This window comes from Planococcus citri, chromosome 1 (genome assembly GCF_950023065.1).
Source record: "Planococcus citri chromosome 1, ihPlaCitr1.1, whole genome shotgun sequence".
Lineage (NCBI taxonomy): Eukaryota > Metazoa > Arthropoda > Insecta > Hemiptera > Pseudococcidae > Planococcus > Planococcus citri.
The window spans coordinates 75,402,999-75,422,007 of NC_088677.1; the positions used below are offsets into that span (position 1 = coordinate 75,402,999).

A 19,009-nucleotide genomic window follows, 5' to 3' on the forward strand; every position below is an offset into this window, starting at 1 on the left:
TGGTGAATAAAAAACAGCTGATTTGTGAGAACTGGCAGTTCGGCAAATAAAAAACTCTGCCATTCGCTGGTCAAAAACGGCTCTTTAAATGGCTGTTTTTATAAAAAGTAGCTTTTTCTAATCGGCGTTTTTTCTATGGCAAATTTACTGTCATTTTTGCGCGCCTATTAAACGGCAAATTTACAAACATCAACCGGCATTTCAGCTTAACCGGCAAATCTCTTGTCAAGTGGGTATGTATGCGAAATAGGTTCATTTATGCGTAAGTGAGGAACCTTTGCTCCATCCCTTACGACGAATGACGTCATCTATTAATTACGTTAAAGCTATAATTAATACAGTGGAGACACCACCATGTAAGTACCCACTTACCCAACACTGCTGACCATCTTTCCACCTCTTTTCCTTAGCCTACCCCAATAATAGTGGCTGTCGGTGGATGCTTTACGAAGAGACACACGTATTGCACGCATCATTCAAGATACCTAGGAATATCTTGACATAACCGCAAAAGGTATAATCGTCGGATTATCACCTCGATGTACTAATTAATTAATACCAACGATTAAGTACGATTAAATCAAAATATCATCTTAAACACACGCGTAGTGGGTTAACCTAGAAAATAATATTACTTAGGTGTAGGCCTATTTTCATATACAAATTACTCCTTGACCACATACTTCGACGAGGATCTTGCCATGGCTGATCGCAAAAACCAAGTGAAGATACATTAATTCAATAGACAGAAGCTCGTGCCTGCTTGACTATTGAAATGTCTCGTTCACACCCTATTATTATAATATTTTCCCACATTACTGGAACCCTCTTTACTAAATAGCAATAAATCACATCGCGTAAAGGGTTGCCAGGGCCGTATTTACGTATAGGCAGTATAGGCAGCTGCCTAGGGCGGCAAATTTTAGGGGGCGGCAAATTTTTGCTTCAAAAAAAAAATTAATCGTATAGATTTGGCAAAAAGTACCTACGGAAATGTTCAGATTTCTCGATTTTTACCCTACGAGTATAAAACATGCAAAAATGGACGCTTTTTCATTTCTTGAACCCATTTTTTCGAAAAAAAAATCGCTCTCGCTTCGCTCGAGCAATACTTTTACCTTCCTTCTTCTAGAATTGTCAAACACCACGAAAGGTTCTCGGGTAATTATCTCTAATTTCGAGTTTTCATGCCTAAAATTTTGGTTTTTCACACGGTCAAAATCAAGAAACGCGTTTTTCAAAGTTCTTTTAGCGTAAGGAAACCTGCGGATTTCATTTTTCATGAAAAATACGGATTTTAAATAAATTTTTTGGCTGCCAGCACTTCATGAAAAATACATAATACCTAAGCAAATTGCAATGTTTCTGATATTTAATTACATAGATATTGATATTGTATCAGTGGTGTAGCCAGGGGGGGGGCGAAGGGGGCCATGCCCCCCCTTGCGAGCGAAAATTTGAAAGAAATCATGAAAAAATGGACGTTTTTTTGTTGTTCAGACCCATTTTTCTAAAATTTTCGCTCTCGCTTCGCTCGAGCAGTAATTTTCATTCATTTTCATGAGATCACCATACTTCACGATAGGTTTCCAGAAAATTACCCCTCATTTCGATTTTTCATGCCTAAAAATTTGGTTCTGCCCAGTGCCCCCTCCTTGAGAAAATCCTGGCTACTCCACTGTATTGTATATTAGGTATATCAGTTACGTTTTTTATATTTTGATTAAAAATTTAATTATGGGGGGCGTAAATTTTCACACAAACCAAAAGTCGGGGGGGGGGGAAGAGGGAGGGGCGGCAAGTTTTTTTCTGCCTAGGGCGGCCTAATGTTAAATCCGGCCCTGAGGGTTGCCCTAAGATCTACCCGTACTACAATAATTGTTGATGTTGACATTTACATCGACTACGTTTTTTTCCAACATGATGATGGAAAAGTGACCAATAAGTTATTTAATAGGAATCTTCTCTCTGTAAAGAAGCCAGGTTAATGAAAATTTTTGAAATTTTCTCATTATTTCTGATACCTCAACATGCAATGTCGACATGTTGATGTAAAATTCGATGCTCGAAATTTACATCCACAACTATGTCGACCAATTTTTCAGAATTAAAATTTCTGTTTCAGTGTTTAAAAGCTCAGTAAGCATTTGAAAAGATGATCTTTGTTTGAAGGGAGAAAAATTTTTTAATGGCCTTGATAAAATTATTCACTTTTCCATAGTTTGGAGTTGTCGATGTTATGTCGATGTGAAAGTGGATCGTTCAATTTCTCAAATTTGAAAAATTAAGTTGATATTGTGGATGTATTTGTTGATGTCAAATTTCACATCAACATTAACATCGACATGAAAATGTATTAGTTTAGTACTCTTAGATAACCTATTGTACCTTTCAGTATAAAGAGTTTAAAGTTCACCTATACTGAATATGGACTTTCTGTCTGTACTTCTCGGAGGTGACCTCCGCGTCGATGCTGCTTTCGCTTTCAGCATGAGCAATGGCCACCTAAGTGTGTAAGAGAAAATGATTTTTGGAAAAAATTAAAAAATTTCAATTTTGAAACTAAAACTTAACAATTTTGCGTAGCTGGAGGTCGACGTAAATTTCGATGCCAATGTCGATCCATCCACATCCGTCACATTTGGACTCCACATGTTGATGTAAATTTCGACTCTGTGTCGAGCCAATTGTCGACATTGAATGCCGATCAACATTGGTCGACAATTACATCAACAATTGGCTCGACACAGAGTCGAAATTCACATCGACATGTGGCATCCAAAAGTGACGGATGTGGATGGGTCGACATTCACATGGAAATTAGCATGGTCATTGTTGTACGGGTATCACCTAGCAGGTGGAGGCAGATTGCACCATAACAATCTCATTTTAAAAATCACAAAAAAATATGGTTTGTTAAGAATAAATAAATACCTAGGTAGTTGAATTTTAAAAACATAATTTTAACAAAACAAAAAAAAGAGAATAAAATAAATGAATAAAATCACTAATAAATAGGTAAGGTATGTTACTTTATTCAAATAAAAAAACACAAAACAAAAAAAATGCAATTTCATTTTTCCCCCTACAAATATAAAAAGTAAAAAAAAAAATGAATTATCAACATATTCACTGCTAAGTAAAATTAGAATAAAATTAGGAAGTAAATAGGTACCTAGACGAATAAAACAAAATAAACAAAATGACTAGAATAAATTAAAGAAAATTCAACCAAAACCAAAAAACATTCATCAGGTAATTCTACAAAATAAGAAAACAAATACTTATCAAATAAAAAGCTACACGAAGCGAGAACATACTTATAAGTAGGTACATAATAATCATGGTACAAAGGAGTTTTTTTTTTAAAACTGTAACTAAAATCTCATACTCCCAACTCTTGCTTTACTTTTTCATCTTCCATACCTTCGTTTCAATTTTGACCCGCCTGATTCCAGATATGTATATTATTTTTATTTACAAAAGAGACGGATAATGATTACGTTCAAAACTTGGATAAAAATTCAAAGGTGGCATATTCGGATTTTCAATACGCATGGGTGAAGAAACTCGTGGCCGGCCATATTTTGTAGGGTAATCGTCCATATCGGCGAAAGCACAATTCTCGAAACTTCTGACGTGGGAGACTCTCGGGGGTAAGGGAGGTGGTGCTGATGATACTGCTACAGTTTGAGGTTTTCCTTTGGGTGTTAGTGTTGCCCACAGTACGTGATTATCTTTATCTTTCATCGATGGGTATAGAATTGATTCGTAGGTACGATCGTTGTAAGTGGTTTTGTGCAGACATGATTTCATTTTCTGATTCCTGAAAAAAAAATATTGAATAAAGGTGATTGTTACCTAGGTACTTAGCTAATTATAGCAACAAAAATCGCTTTCTATCAACACTAACAAAAAGTCTCGGTTTGTGCAAACTGGAAAAATTTGTCACTTTTTTGCAGAAAATTCCTAAAATTCTCTATTTAAAAAAAAGTTACCCTTAGGTATTTTTTTGCCAAAGAAGATCAAAAGTCTTGCATTTTCGACTAAAACTGCGAAAAAGTATAATTCTTGCTATTTCCAAAAAATTGACAAAGTCTTGTTTTTTTACCAAAAATTGTCAAAAAGTCTCGCTTTTTCAAAATTTTACAATAATTTTGGTTTATATTAGAAAATTGGATGAAAATTGTTGAGGTTTTGCAAAAAATTCCAAGAGTCCTGTTTTTTGCTAAAATTACTTTTCAATTACTTTTCATCGAACGTTAATCTGAATTGTAATAGCAGTTTTGTTAAGGTGAAAAGTTACAATGAAAATGAACAACTTACTGTCGGAATCTCAAAAGTAGCAGAGTTAACAACGTCGCCAATAGTAAAATAATCGTGAATGAAGAGATCGTTAAAAAGAACCACGAATTTTCTTCCAAATTGCCTGCAAAATTAAGACATTTGATTCAAAGCATTTTCAAAGCCAAGTATAGTCAGCTAAGTAGGTAAATAAGTATGCACAAATTTCAATTAAAAATGTCTCAAACTTCGAAGGTTCTTATTTGAAAAAAAAATGAATAGTTAGCATAGGGCTAATACCTTTAAACGGGAATTCTTCGTTGATTTCCAATCCTTGACCGGTAGTCCAATCGCAAAGCAAAGGACAAGGTGCATTCGACCGATTACCAACATTGATGAAAGAACTGGCGAAAAAAGTTGGCATAGGAGGTGGAGGTATGGTTAAAATGGTATCCGGTGGAGGACCCAGATCCCAACAATCTTGGCACGTGCCATTCGAATTAAACGGATAATCCATCATTTCAGCTACAAAATAAAATACCAAAAATTTCTACTCACGTAACTACATATATAAAATGAAAATCGAATTACGAGTGCCTATTCGCAAAGACCAATAGTCTCTCGCATTGTTATACGTTTCAATAACTAATTACCTATAAGAAATATACGATTTGATTTACCTTTGTTGTGGCACTCGGTTACCTATGAATATTATGTAAATAAAAACTCGAACAAATTCCAAAATAAACGAGTGAAAGAAAATAAATCTTGCAAAGTTTATCGAGAGTCACGGGTTTCTGGGCAAGCGTCGTTTTATCGATCCACCAGACGTGCTTGCATTTTCATCCCCCTTCCCGTGAAATACTTACTCAATGTAAACGCATAGGCTGACGTACACTCTGTACACTTGCACTGTCGCTATGCAATGAACCCTTCATTTTGCACTTCTCACGTCTGGATGGGTTCTTCTATCTGATAAGTAGTTCCATGTAGCAGAATTCAAAAAGTGCTTTAAAAATATCTTCTTCAGTATTTTTTAACTTGAGTACATTAAAAATGAAAGGAGCTGTGATTGATTGAAATTAATTTTTTTAAGAAGCAACATTTTCGGTAAATTTAAAATAAAACTTTTTTTTTTTGAAATTTCGCCAAAAAAACAAGACTTTTTGGAAATTTTGATAACAAACAGCATGCAGGCATTTTCCGCAGTTTGATAAAAAATGGACCTTTTTTACAGTTCTTACAAACAGGTACTTAAGCTTATTTTTAAAATTGAAGAGTGATATTCCAAAACTCGCTTTGTCCATTTTTATCAAAGTTGAGTTTTCAGTGGTACTTGGTAGATGAAGTATTAACTCACATTCCTACATCATCAACCTACCAAAATGAGGTGTTAAACTCACCTAAATAGGCAATTCACTAAAAATTTAAAAAAAAATAATGTTCCAAAACGCGCTTTGTCCATTTTTATTGAAATTTTTTTCAGCAGTATTTAGTGGATGAAATGTATACCTACACTCCTACATCATAAATCCGCCCAAATAAAGTGCTAAACTCGCCTAAAAAGCCAATTTACCCGTTTAAAGGGAAACTGTTTTTCCTCTCTCCTGAAAAGTTGTGAAAATGGACAAAGCGAGTTTTGGAATATCACTCTTCAATTATAATTAAAAAATAATGTTTTTTTTTTTTTTAGTAATTTTGATTTATGAAAAACTGATTATTTTCTTGCTGTTTGACAAAAAAGCAGACGTTTTCGAGACAAAACAGCAGCACTTTCTAAAAGTATTTTAACAAAAAAAAAATGTTATTTTCTGACAATTTTTATGAAAAAAACACGTTTTTTTACGCTAAAATGTCGACAAAAATAGGTCTTTTCTTCTTCACAGTATCTGAAAAAAGTAGAATTTTTTTTGCAATTTTTGCAAAATGTGTGGAATTTTTTGTGAGTAAAAAAAACTGTTTTCTTTTGCAATTTTGACAAAAAGTGCAGACCTTTTTTGACAAAAAGGCAACACTAGATGGCAATTTTGACTACAAAAAATGATTTTCCTGTAATGTCATTGTCAATGTCAGCAAAAAACAAAACTTTGAAAATAGGTATCTGATAAAAAAAACAAACATTTTTTGTTATTTTGATAAAAAGTTGTTTTTTTACAGACAATTTTTGCAAAAAAGTAGGATTTTTCGCAGTTTTGGCAAAAAAAGTGAGATTTTTGGCAATTGAAACATAAAAAGATAAATCAACCATTTTCTTTACAATTTTGACACTAAAAGCTAATTTTTGATGACAAAAAAAGCAAGACTTTCTCTCAAAATTTTGACCATAAAAAAAGTTTTCTCTGCAATTTTGGCAAAAAACAAGAATTTCTGACTATTTAAATTTTGATAAGAAATGAATCCGAACTTCTTGAAATTTTGGCAAAAAGTAAGTTTTAATGGTAAATTGTGATAGTGAACCATTTTTTTAAATTTTAACCAAAAAAACCCAGATTCTTTTTCGACAAAAAAGAAACGCGTTCTGGAAATTTTTAAATGAAAGAACGTTTTTTCTGGAATTTAACTAAAAAAAACAAGATTTTTGGGTAAAAAAAATATTTTTTGTGATTTTAATTTGATATATCTGATAACAGATTGTTCTTGGCAATTTATTAATTTTTCCCCCCACAATTTTGGTAAAAAATTGAACTTTTTTTTTTCCATTTGTAGTAAGTAAGGTTAGGTAAATTTTGGGTGATTTCTCACCGGTTACATTTGAGAGTTTTTGCATCATTTTAATGTGTATGTACCTAACTACATTTTCAGCACTAATTTTTAACGTTTTTTTTTGGAAAGAAAATTTGACTGAAATTTCATATTTTGTTAGATAATGTTTAGTAATCTTGATGACCTTATTGCTTTTGGGGGGGGGGGGGTTCTTACATCATTTTAACAAAATTTCGACTCTTTTTATACATTTTTAGAAAATTTTTCCATAATATTCATTACTGTCTGGTAATTTCTAGCAATTTTTATGTTTTTTCAAGGTTATGTTATATCATTTCAACATGTTTTCATCGCAATTTTATTCTTCTTGGCAATTTTTACATTAACCAATTCATTTTCATAACCTTTTTCTACTTTTCAGTAATTTTAGTGCTCTTATGAGCATTTTCAATTCATTTTGATTTTAATGTTTTTATTCGGTGCTTTTTTTAGAGAGAATTTTAAAAGGTTTTTGACACTTTTTCATATTTTTTAGGCAAATTACTGAAATTTCATCATTTTTTGGCCATTTTCTGTAATTTTAATGTTTTCTTTCGAGTGTTTTTCCACCATTTAAAACGCTTTCAAATTTAAACACTTTTCACGTATTTCAATCAGCAACTTTCGTCAACATTTTAGATGTCTTGGGTGATTTTTAGTGATTTTCAACGTAGGTATTTTTGACAGCTTTTTTACATCGTTTTTATTTTGTTTTTTAGCACGCAAAAGCTTTTGAAAATGTTTAATTCGAAAAGTAAAATTAATTACATTATTTTTCATGTGAAAATTTTTCATAATAATTCAAGAGTGGGCGTCCAAATTTAGGTATTTTTGTCTTATAGGTGTCAGATATAGCTCATTTATTCAAATATTGTCTGTTGAGTTGACTTCAACTACCTACCAATTTCAGGTGATTCATCTTGCCTCCAACATAATGCTAAATCGGGGGGGGGGGGAGGGAACAAATCAACGCCACGGTATAAAAAGAAGAATATATTTGCATTCTCAGGTTACGAAAAATTATAAATTATTTGCCCAATCAGTGATAGGCAATATCAGAAATATTCAACAAAAGTAAAACGCCGTGAAGCATTTTAAAAGCATCTTTGTGAGTACATTCATTTTTCATAACAAACACACGTAATAATAATAATAAGTAGGTATAAAATAAATATATAATGGGTAGGGTTGATGAAAAGAAAACATTCAAGAGAAGAAGAAAAAATTCAGGGAAAAAACTCAACTCGACATAGGTGAGAACCTATATCGAATAGTATAATTACACAATATACATTACTCATCGTTTGTTTAGAACATTTGAATTTGAAACATGATCTCTTCCAGCTAATGCAATGGTAACCTTCTGTAGGGAATTCATCGAAATGGTGTCGACTCGACAAACCACAGATGAAAAAAATAATACTCTTTCATACGAGCGAGGTACACGTATGAGCCAAATAATGCAGGTAGGTACCTACATTATATGTACCAGGCCCAAATTAGTAATTAGGCGGTTGAAGATCAACTTTTTGAAGTATATCGTACGGTTTGGTCTTAGGAACGTGGCTGGATATAAGGTCGTGTCGAACTCTTCCTTCTAACGCTTCCATTCTTAGTCTCCATAAAAATTCGCCAACTGCGACAATGCACGCTAGACCCAATCCTACCAGCAATACGACAAAAACACCTCCAACACTGGCCAAAGTCAACTCGTTAGCGTTGTTGTTTTTCTGATGCATTTCATCCTGAAACATGAAACCATTAATTGTACAAGCGAAGTTTGTTTTGTAACTGAACAAACAGAATAAAGTGCATACCGTGCAAGAGCCACCTCCGCGTTTTTCTTTCCACCATTTGGTTTTTAAAGCGTGTAAGGTACCTCCCTCTTGTAATTTCAGAATCGCCGAACTGATGGGTGTGCGGAAAGGCGAATCTAAGGGTAAAAATAAAACACATAATGCATATCTAATCTTTGAATATTGCAACATAATATAGGCAAAAGTGAACTTACTTGGTGGCGTAGCAATACCATATCCTTTGGAATCGATCATACCACCAATCTGAGTCAAAGTACAATGCCTCTCTGTGACATACTCGATACTGGTAGATTCCATTAAAAAGGCATAGTTTCCATTTCCTCTTAGCACTCGTTCAACTCCTTCTTGATTTGATTCGGTGAAGATCGAAGGTCGTGCAGATTCCATTACAGTCCACATTCGTTGATACGTCGATATATTCGAATCCTATCCAATGAAAATTAACGTCATAAATCACTAGGGAAATATTTCATCACAATATTAGCATAAGAATCAAGAGAAAAGTGGTATGAACACCATACCCTGAAGAAAGCTGCAGTCGAACCACCTCGCAGGGCACCGTACTTGATGGTCGATTGTTTAGCCAAGTCTTCGGCGCTGGTAATTGGCGATTCCAATCGTTCTACTGTTAGAAATGCTGCCAAATTGGCAGTATACGATGAGATCATGATTAGAGTGAAGAACCACCAAGTGCCAGCCACTATTCTGGTGGATAAAGCTCTACAAAGATGTACAATTTAAGAAAGTCAAATGAAAACATAGATAGGTAATGTAGATGGGTAATTATCACTGTCTAGTTTCCTTAATCACTTACTTTGGTACAATATCCGAGCCTTGCTGCATCAGCGTACCGATCACAAACCAAAGTGAATTGATCAACGAAAACTGGTTTTGTAAAACTTCCGGATCTTTTTTGCAGGGATGCGGATTTTCCCATTCGTATGGACTGAATCTGTAACAAAATTATCCCACTGAATTAACACCTAATGGACCCTGTGCTAGCGGAAAGCCACAGATTATCCCATTTTCATTAACAAAATTTTACTGCTCTTTCATAAGCTATGCTGTGTCTCCTAAAAAGGAACCCAGCTTGCAAGAAATTACCAATGAATTTACAGGAAAAGTGGCCATTTATTCACCAGTAATTATCAGTACAATATCAAAAATTCTCAAGCTCCCAATTTCCAAGAATTACCAAAAGTTTGCCAAAAATGACCAAAAGGCAAAAATTCATTAAATAAGGTGCACCGGGGGAAGTTGGAATTTGGGGTAAGTTAGAAAACTTGCTCTAGCGCCTAGAGGTTTATATCTGGCGAAGTGCCACTAAAGGTGACTTGAGGGTACTACCCCTACTTCATCACAGCATAAAAATTTTCGCGATTCAGTTTCATTTTAGATGTCTTTGGTTCAATTGTATTTTGTTGTTGTTTTGAACTTATTTTGAATTTGGTCTAAAATACAGACTTTCTATTTCTTAGTTTTTCGCATATAGCGGACGAACTGTGCGTCCTAGTGAAAATCTGATGAGAGTGATATCTCAAAGAGAATTAAATTCTCTACAATTTTGTTTCAGTGCAATTTTTCTAGGACGCTCGGTTTGTGATCTACGCCTCTGCAAAGTTTAGCCTGTTCTGACTTCCCCCAATTGGGGTAAGTCAGGACAGTTTATATTTTATTCCACTGAGCGAAAGCTACTGTGTCAATCGCGCTCAAATTTTTACCATAGGTTAAGAACCCTTATGGGAACCTACATAATAAATTTCATCCATATTGGTTCATTAGAAGGGGAGTAACAGCTGGTCAAAGATGAAATTGCGAAAAATCATTCTGACTTGCCCCGGTGCACCTTAAATATTACAACTAATTACTTCATATTTTACCAGTAATTCCTAGAAATTACCAGTGATTTACCAAAATTTAATATCTACTGACAAAGGACCAGTAATCACCAATGAATTACCGAGAAATTATCTGCAACTAATTTAACAAAAAATTACCAGTGATTTACCAGGAAATCACCAGTGATTTACCAGAAAATTACCAGGGATTTGCCGGAAAATTACCAGGGATTTACTAGAAAATTACCAGTAATTTACCAGAAAATTACCAGTAATTTACCAGAAAATTACCAGTAATTTACCAGAAAATTACCAGTAATTTACCAGAAAATTACCAGTAATTTACCAGAAAATTACCAGTAATTTACCAGAAAATTACCAGTAATTTACCAGAAAATTACCAGTAATTTACCAGTAATGTACCAGTAATTTACCAGAAAATTACCAGTAATTTACCAGAAAATTACCAGTATTTTACTAGAAAATTACCAGTGACTTACCAGAAAATTATCAGTGATTTACCAGAAAACTATCAGTAATTTACCAGTGATTTACCAGCAATTTACCCGCGATTTACCAAAAAAAAAAATTACCAGAAATCTACTAGAAATTTACCAATAATTTACCAGAAAATTACCAGTTATCTACCAGAAAATCATCAGTCATCTACCAGAAATTTACCAGTGATTTACCAAAAAATCACCAACAATTTACGAGTATTTTACCAAAAAATTACCAGAAATATACCAGACATCTACCAGAAAATTACCAGTAATTTACCAGAAAATCGCCGGTGATTTACCAGAAAGTTACCAGTAATCTACCAGAAAATTACCGGTAATTTGTTAGTAATTTACCAGAAATTAACCAGTGATTTAACAGAAAATTGCCAGTAATTTACCAGAAAATTACCAGTAATCTACTAGAAAATTAACAGTAATTTACCAGAAAATTACCAGTAATTTACCAGAAAATTACCAGTAATTTACCAGAAATATACCAGTAATTTACCAGAAATTTACCAGAAATATACCAGTAATTTTCTGAAAAGTTACCAGTAATCTACCAGAAAATGACCAGTAATTTACCAGAAAATTACCGGTAATTTACCAAAAATGATGGGTTAATAATTAGAAAATTACTTATTAGTAATTTATCGAAAAAACTTACCTCGCTAAAATGAATAACAACAGTGAAACACCTAAGTAAGCTGTAGCCATGTATAACCAAACGTCGAATGACAAAGGAGACAAAAATGAGAATAAATTGGGCGAATGCCTGATAGGTTTTCGATACAGTACACTGATTCCTGAAAAAAAAGTACGTGTACTTAGGTAATTGTAAATACATATAAATTATTTTACAAGGGTAAATTATTAAACTTCACTCTTACCAAGATTCATGAAAGGCATTGTAAAATCAACCACTTGTTCGCGATCATAAGTAATGGTCAAATCGGCAACCGCCAAATCAGCTCTCTGAATAAAAAATCAAAATGAAATTGAATATTTGGTACCAATGTGGGTAAGTTATCATTGATCACAAATATCCAGGGATCGGGGGTTATTTTATTACCTGTTCCAGTAATTCTCCGATCATGCCATCCCATTCGTGAGTTGCCCTATTCATAGATCCGTGGCGTCCATCGGGTACTATTCTGAAAGTGTAGTTGAATCCTAATATCCGAGCTATTTCTCCGATTAAATCAACCACGTAACCTTCAAACTGATTATTGCCTGTCAGAAGTTCGCTGGACGGTTTACGCGTAAAATAAGGTGCACTCTAAAAAAAAAAAAATACTTAAAAATAGGTAGGTAATTGATTAACATCCATGGTTGATATTCAAACCGTCGAACCGATTTTAGTTTTTCTTTATTTAATTTCAATCATACATTTTTCACTCTTGCCAACTGAACTTACCAAGAGGGTAGTGATAATAAAATGCTTGGTTTGCAAGCTTTCTACTATCTCTGTGTAGGTTTCGGTGTAGGTTTGCGAAAAATTCAAGCCACTGGTGGAATTCCACGTGCCTATAGTTTTGAGACCATCTTCACGTAATGTGATTATGTCGAATTGCACGTTCGTTCTAAATCCTTGATTGTCGAATTTTATAAGACCACTGAGACCTTCGATTTCCACCTAGAAAATATAAAGATGGTATAATTACTAGCTGTGTACAAAAAACTGGTGGGCCAAGTCAATAGTTTTGGGCACACTGGTGAAGAAACATTTACAACTAGTCGCCTCCGATTGAACTAAAATTTGGCTCATCCAAAGAACAAACCGAATTCTAACCTTTTGTAGTTGATTTATCGAAAATTAGTCTTCTGAGGCCTGCGAGTGACAGGCTTTTTCAGTAAACCAAATTTTAGCTGAATTAAAATTGACCGGTTGTAAAAATCTCTTTGTGAGTATACCGCTACGATAACGTACCACTCTCATATAATTTATCAAACTGAAACCGTGCGAAAATGTATCAACAGTCGAATCACAACTGATAGGATTTATGTCGATTTGTTGACTGGCATCTAAATCATGTAAGGCTTTCGCAAATAAATACACTGCATCGTACATTAATGCAGTTTCAGTCTGAAACATTGAAAAACGAATAATTAAGGTGGACATTTACTTGATAAATGGCTGAAATTTTAAATAGGTAGCTATGATGAAATCGGGGCAGTTCACTTTTTTATGAATTACTTATAATTGGGGAAATTTGGAAAAAAATCCCACATTCATAATGATGAACTTTTCGTTATTGGATTCACAAAACCATGGAGGGGAGGGGCAACCCCTAAAAAATTATCGTGAAAATTAAAAAAAATGTAAAATATTGCGTGATGTATCGTTTTTTATATTTTCGAGAGTGCTGAACACGAATATTCGCCTGGTTTTTTTTTATTCGACCTCTCAAACGCTCCTTTGTCTCCCAAGTTTGCTAAAAATTGAAAAAATTGTGTGCGATACGTGCTGCACGTTTGCGACTTTGAAGAGTCGACATGAAAATATCCCACAACTTGGCCCCTTCATTTTTCAGAGTAGGCGATTCAACTCACACTTGCGTGGCTTAGGTTACTAATTACTATTAATCAGGTGAAAAATTCGACATGTGTCCCAGAATACCCTACCTAATTTGATAATTAACTCAAAGATGAACGAAATCTATTTACCTTCATAGTTGTTGCGTTATCCTGCGATAGCATAAAATATTATAAAAATGAAACGAGTAAATATTAATTCAATGTAACAATGCACAATTTTCATATCAAATTTTAAAATCTTTCTCAATTAACACCTACCCAATCGTGAAGAATTTTTTTGAATTCCGGTCTGTTGAAATTGATCAATTTGAACGCAGTCAAGTTCGCTCCTGCGTATCTGAATTCGTCCAAGTTCAACGTATGGATATCCTGTTTCAAAATAAAAAATTGATTAGGTACCAATTATTTGAATTGAACATATACCTACTTCCGAGCAAATAGGTACTGAATAGTAAAAATTACCAAAGAAGTGAGTAAATAGCTGTGGTAACTTCCAGTCATGCCTAATTGTTGCGCTTGCTTCAACAAAGCTAATGTTTTTTCTGTGGTACAATCGATTACAATTTGAGAGAAGCCCATATTTTTCATTTTTTTCAGCAATGGTCTGTTCGAACACACAGATATCAATTTATTAAATAGGTATTTTGCCTTTTTAAAAATAGTTGAACTATAAGATCTAGAAAAGTACTCGTTAATATTTTACCTATGATCTGTTATTTCGCTATTCAGTCTCGTAATGAAACTCGGTTTCAAGTAATGCTCGCCGCCAATCAGCCCTTGTAAATGAACCAAGTCGTCGAGATCTTCGTAAATAATGGCGTAGTTTTTCCATCCAAATGATTTAACTACACTGGCGAAAGCCTAAAATGGTAAAGCAATAACGTGAAGCTGGTACATGCAATGCATATTGTAATTCAACACATGTAGTAAAAAAAATCCAGATAATTGCCAACCTCTGATAAAGCCATCGGATGAGGAAATAAATTCACTAAACAGCTTCCGCGACTCATTTTAAATTGTCTAGTCTCCAAATGAGGAACTTCCATCGTATCGCATATCGACTGCGTGTGCCTGGCTGCAGCTGCACTTTGAGGACCGAATATTGCTGCTACTCCTTTACGCAATATATTACAAGCTGCGAAGTGGGATATTTTCTGATTAGAGTTTTATCGAGGTGATTGGAACCGAATCAAGCTAGATCGAAATACCTATGTCTTAAAAGCCAAATAATCAGAATTTCAGATTCTAAAGTTAAAGATCAATTTTTGATTTTTGTTGAATTTATTTGTTGAGAGCAATTTTTAAACTTTTTATGAAATTCAATTTTTTTGAGCAAATTGAACCAATGTGAATGAATTTGTTCAATTCAACTCTCATACGTCAACAACCATCATTTTTTGGTCCACTCTGTAGTCTCCAGCGACTATTAAATTTTCCAGAAAATTTTTTTGCTAACAATTGCGATTTAATCTTTCACAATTTTTAGAGCATTTATTTGATTTTATAATACATATCTGCTCAGAGTTTTATGAACTTGAAAAAAATAGCACTCAATTCCAAACATGCAATGCAAAACTTTCAAAAACTTGAGAAAATTTACCAATCTTTGAAATTTGTTTACTAAATTATTGGGAAGCGGAACAAGAAGACGGGCGACCTTGTGAGGCCAGACAGGCAGGTCAATGACCTTAGAACGCCACATTAGCAAACATACGACTTTGAGAAGTCAGACAGATGGGGATCAATGACCTTAAGACGTCAGACTGCTAGACTAGCGACCTTAAGAAGCCAGACAGACGGGTCAATGACCTTCAGAGGACAGACAGACAGTCAGACAGGCAACCTTGAGAACCCAAAAAGACGGGTCAATGATCTTAAAAAACCAGACAGGTGGACATACGATCTTGAGAAGCCAGAAAGACAGGTCAATGACTTTCAGAGGCTGAAAAGGTAGGTAGACGACCTTGAGAAGCCAGACAGATGAGTCAGTGACTTCCAGAGACCAGCCAGGTAGACAGATGACCTCGGCAGGTCAAATATACAGGTCAATGACCTTTAGAGGGATAGAGACTAGATAGGCAGATGACTTTGAGAAATCAGACAGATGGGTCAATAACCTTATGGCATCATAAATATGGACATACGACTTTGAGCAGCGAGACAGGCAGGTCAATGACCTTCAAAGACTAGACTGGCAGGCAAACGACCTTGAATAGCCAGACGGACAGGCCAATGATCTTTATAGACCCAGCCAGATGACCTTAAGAAGCCAGACAGATGGGTCAATGACCTTCAGAGACCAGCCAGGTAGACATATGACCTTGTGAGGTCAAACATACAGGTCAATGACCTTTCGAGCGATTGGGACTAGATAGGCAGATGACCTTGAGAAACCTGACAGGCGGGTCAATGACCTTATGACATCAGACATGTGAACATACAACCTTGATAAGCCAGGCAGGCAGGTCAATGACCTTCAAGGACCAGACTGGCAGCCAGACGGTCTTGAAAAGCCACACAGACAGGTCAATGATCTTTAGAGACCCAGCCTAATGACCTTGAGAAGCCAGACAGATGGGTCAATGACCTTTAACCGGCTAATCTAACAGACCTTTTGTTCGTTTTTTTTTTTTTTTTTGGAAACTAAAAAAATCCAAAATACGTACGTAAGGTTAGTTTATGCATTTTTTTGGAGATAGAATGTTAAGTCGTGAATCGGTTTGAATTTCGGGCTGACTTTCCAAAAAATTCAAATTTGCGCTAAAAACTCTTTATTTTTTGATGAAAGAGGCATCGGAACTCAAATTGGACACCGCATTCAGGCTCAGAGACTCCCAATTAGTCAGAAAATATCATCTAAATTGAAAAAAGTAGCCACTTACTACCATAGGATATGTGCAAATTACTAATAACGTTCATAAGGCTTTTGACGTATTGCGGGTTGCATATCGGTTTGCCTGAACTTTATCGGTTTGGTGGGCATTCTTATCAGTGAGTATCAAAATTTCATATTTTGAGCAATTTTCACAAGGTGTTTTTGAAATTTATAGTTTTTATTTTTAGTTTTTCCTTCTATTTTGAACACTGTTAAATCCTGTGATGGAAAAAGATTCGCTCTTTGTCGAGGTTCAAAGACGTTTTGTCAACTTCTTTAAAACTCGACGAAGAGAGGATCTTTTTCCATTACAGGGTTTAAGAGTGTTAAAATTGAAGAAAAAACTAAATAAAAGCTATACAATACATTTCAAAAACACCTTGTGAAAATTGCTCAAAATATGACATTCTGATACTCACTGATAAGAATGCCCACCAAACCGATAAAGTTCAGGAAAACCGATATGCAACCCGCAATACGTCAAAAGCCTTATTAGTTGAGCAAACAGGAGATGTTAATAAAATTGCCTAACCAGTTTGCCGTAAATACGAAGTGCATTTTTCCCCAAAAAATGAATTTCTGAATTTAGGGGCAAATCGAATGGGAATTTCAGTCATGGGAGTTTTTTGACACGGGGAATTTATTTCCAGGGTCAGATTCATGCTATGGCATTTTCGTGTACCCGAAAAAACCCATTTTTCGGCTTAAAAACGAGCCGAAAAAAATTCATCGAATTTTGCATTTTTCATGACCTTTTTTTTGTTGATTAATTTGAGGTCGCTAAGCACGAAAATGAAGTTCAAATTCATTCTCGTCGCAGAGTTTCCCAGATATTTATCAGTTCTCGATTGAGGAAGCGCCAGTGCTCAAATTGGACACCAGAAAACACCTTTTACTTGATTTTTTTGAAAATAAAAAAAGTCTGAAAAATGCGCACGTTAGGTCAACGGCGAGCTGTCAAAAAGTTACAGTAAACATCATAAAAGTGTATGGATTTTTTCCTTTCAAATTTTTATATCCATCTTCAAAATCTTATAAGCTTTTAACAAGTATGTAAATCGTCAAACAAGCTCAACTTTAAACTTTAAAGTTTTTTGGTAAATATTTTCACTCTCACAGCCTTCCTCAAATTAAATTGGGATGTCCAATAATGGCAGTTCTGCTTCTGTCCTAACATAAGGAACTCATTAAAAACAATCGGAGCACTTGAACCTCAAATAAGCTGGCTGAGAATGACTCTAAAAACAAATACATGATATGAATACGAAACCTTTTTTATTGGCTCGGAAACTGTCTCCTTGGACGGAATTTTCAATTTGTGGTACCAATTTAGCCCTAGGTAGGATATTTCTGTTAGCGTTGACGCGTTCGATAGCTTTCTGGAATGCATATTCTTGTCTGTTTTCATCTGTATCGAAAAGTCCGCCTAAAACCAAACACAACGATTAACCACATAAAAGTTTCGAGTTCCTCCTCAAACTAAATGGAATATTATTCCAAACTTACCAATACGCACAACTTCGGGCACAGCAGCGATGAACTCGAACCATAAACACAAGCTTATCCAGCAGAACTGCATCAATTTGGTCATTTTAACGAAATGGATTATGTATGTATCATTCGAGTACAATCAAAGCTTCGTAAGGCAATTGCTACGATTTCATCGACGATCGCAAGTAATTTTCTTCATTCTAAAATTCTGCTAAGAACCAAAAACAAAAACAGAAATATTTTGAGATACTCCATGAGAACTGTAGATTTATGTACCTCAATTTCCTAAGATCTAATTTGAGAAATGTATACAAATTTATTTAAAATAAAATCCAAAGAAATACCCAGCTGAAGGCAAAAAATGACCGAAATATTACTTACTCCAAATGAAGGTTTCGGATTACATGGTTTTAACGCCAAGAACACCAACTCGTCACCGCTTTATTCAACCTGAGTAAAATGAAAATCGAAATTGAAAACACAAAAAAATACTCGGCTGGAATTTCCGTACACAACGACCAAAGCATGCGCGCCATTTGAGCGTTGCCCTCCTCCATACAGCAGTATCCTATCGATAGGCTCGAGTTTTTCAAAATTTTACTCCTTTACTCAGTTTCAGCCCTGCTGGCGACGTCTGAATTTCTGTCTATCTAGTATCAGCTATACGTACATATAAAAGAGTAGGGGTGCTAATGTACCTACTTTTAAACGATATCTGAGAACACTGAGCTTATACCTTGTTAATTTTTTCTCAGCTGGGTGAATCTGCTTTTAAATTTGAAATTGCAAAACCAGCATTTAAACGAAGAGTATTCCACTCAAGAAATAAATATTCGTACCTTGTGTTGAAATCTCATTTGGTGCAGAGATTTTTATGTTGAATTTTCAATTACATAAAACGTCTACGAAGGGTAACTATAT

The 19,009-nt window shown here is 34.7% G+C and overlaps 2 protein-coding genes across 3 annotated transcripts; both read right to left on the reverse strand.

The window, feature by feature from the left end:
* Positions 1 to 3,015: 3,015 nt before the first annotated feature.
* On the reverse strand, positions 3,016 to 5,095 carry LOC135832944 (uncharacterized). 2 transcript variants are annotated; one of them, XM_065346504.1, is made up of 4 exons: positions 4,965 to 5,095; positions 4,585 to 4,809; positions 4,327 to 4,429; positions 3,016 to 3,826 (listed from the first exon to the last, which is right to left on the reverse strand). In XM_065346504.1, the coding sequence occupies exons 2-4, from the start codon at positions 4,802 to 4,804 to the stop codon at positions 3,478 to 3,480; spliced, it is 672 nt and encodes a 223-aa protein (XP_065202576.1). In that variant the 5' UTR covers positions 4,805 to 4,809; positions 4,965 to 5,095; the 3' UTR covers positions 3,016 to 3,477. The 2 variants fall into 2 exon arrangements, with proteins under 2 accessions (XP_065202576.1, XP_065202583.1); XM_065346511.1 differs by having other exon boundaries at positions 4,938 to 5,091.
* A 2,909-nt stretch (positions 5,096 to 8,004) lies between these two features.
* Positions 8,005 to 18,762, reverse strand: KaiR1D (Kainate-type ionotropic glutamate receptor subunit 1D). The gene is made up of 18 exons (XM_065346523.1): positions 18,470 to 18,762; positions 18,104 to 18,296; positions 17,868 to 18,023; positions 14,676 to 14,857; positions 14,426 to 14,583; positions 14,185 to 14,326; positions 13,981 to 14,091; positions 13,852 to 13,872; positions 13,115 to 13,270; positions 12,602 to 12,820; positions 12,257 to 12,463; positions 12,075 to 12,159; positions 11,852 to 11,990; positions 9,658 to 9,795; positions 9,365 to 9,563; positions 9,038 to 9,269; positions 8,844 to 8,959; positions 8,005 to 8,771 (listed from the first exon to the last, which is right to left on the reverse strand). The coding sequence occupies exons 2-18, from the start codon at positions 18,186 to 18,188 to the stop codon at positions 8,526 to 8,528; spliced, it is 2,592 nt and encodes an 863-aa protein (XP_065202595.1). The 5' UTR covers positions 18,189 to 18,296; positions 18,470 to 18,762; the 3' UTR covers positions 8,005 to 8,525.
* Positions 18,763 to 19,009: the final 247 nt, after the last annotated feature.

What these genes read in the sequence shown, in the direction of transcription:
- LOC135832944 (XM_065346504.1), bottom strand. Translation starts at nt 4,804, where the DNA reads ATGATGGATTATCCGTTTAATTCGAATGGCACGTGCCAAGATTGTTGG. An exon ending in CGAAGAATTCCCGTTTAAAG is followed by an intron (nt 4,430 to 4,584) that starts GTATTAGCCCTA and finishes TTAATTTTGCAG; the next exon opens with GCAATTTGGAAGAAAATTCG. An exon ending in CTACTTTTGAGATTCCGACA is followed by an intron (nt 3,827 to 4,326) that starts GTAAGTTGTTCA and finishes TTTTTTTTTCAG; the next exon opens with GAATCAGAAAATGAAATCAT.
- KaiR1D (XM_065346523.1), bottom strand. Translation starts at nt 18,188, where the DNA reads ATGACCAAATTGATGCAGTTCTGCTGGATAAGCTTGTGTTTATGGTTC. An exon ending in TTTCCGAGCCAATAAAAAAG is followed by an intron (nt 14,858 to 17,867) that starts GTTTCGTATTCA and finishes CCCACTTCGCAG; the next exon opens with CTTGTAATATATTGCGTAAA. An exon ending in GGCTCGGATATTGTACCAAA is followed by an intron (nt 9,564 to 9,657) that starts GTAAGTGATTAA and finishes ACATCTTTGTAG; the next exon opens with AGCTTTATCCACCAGAATAG.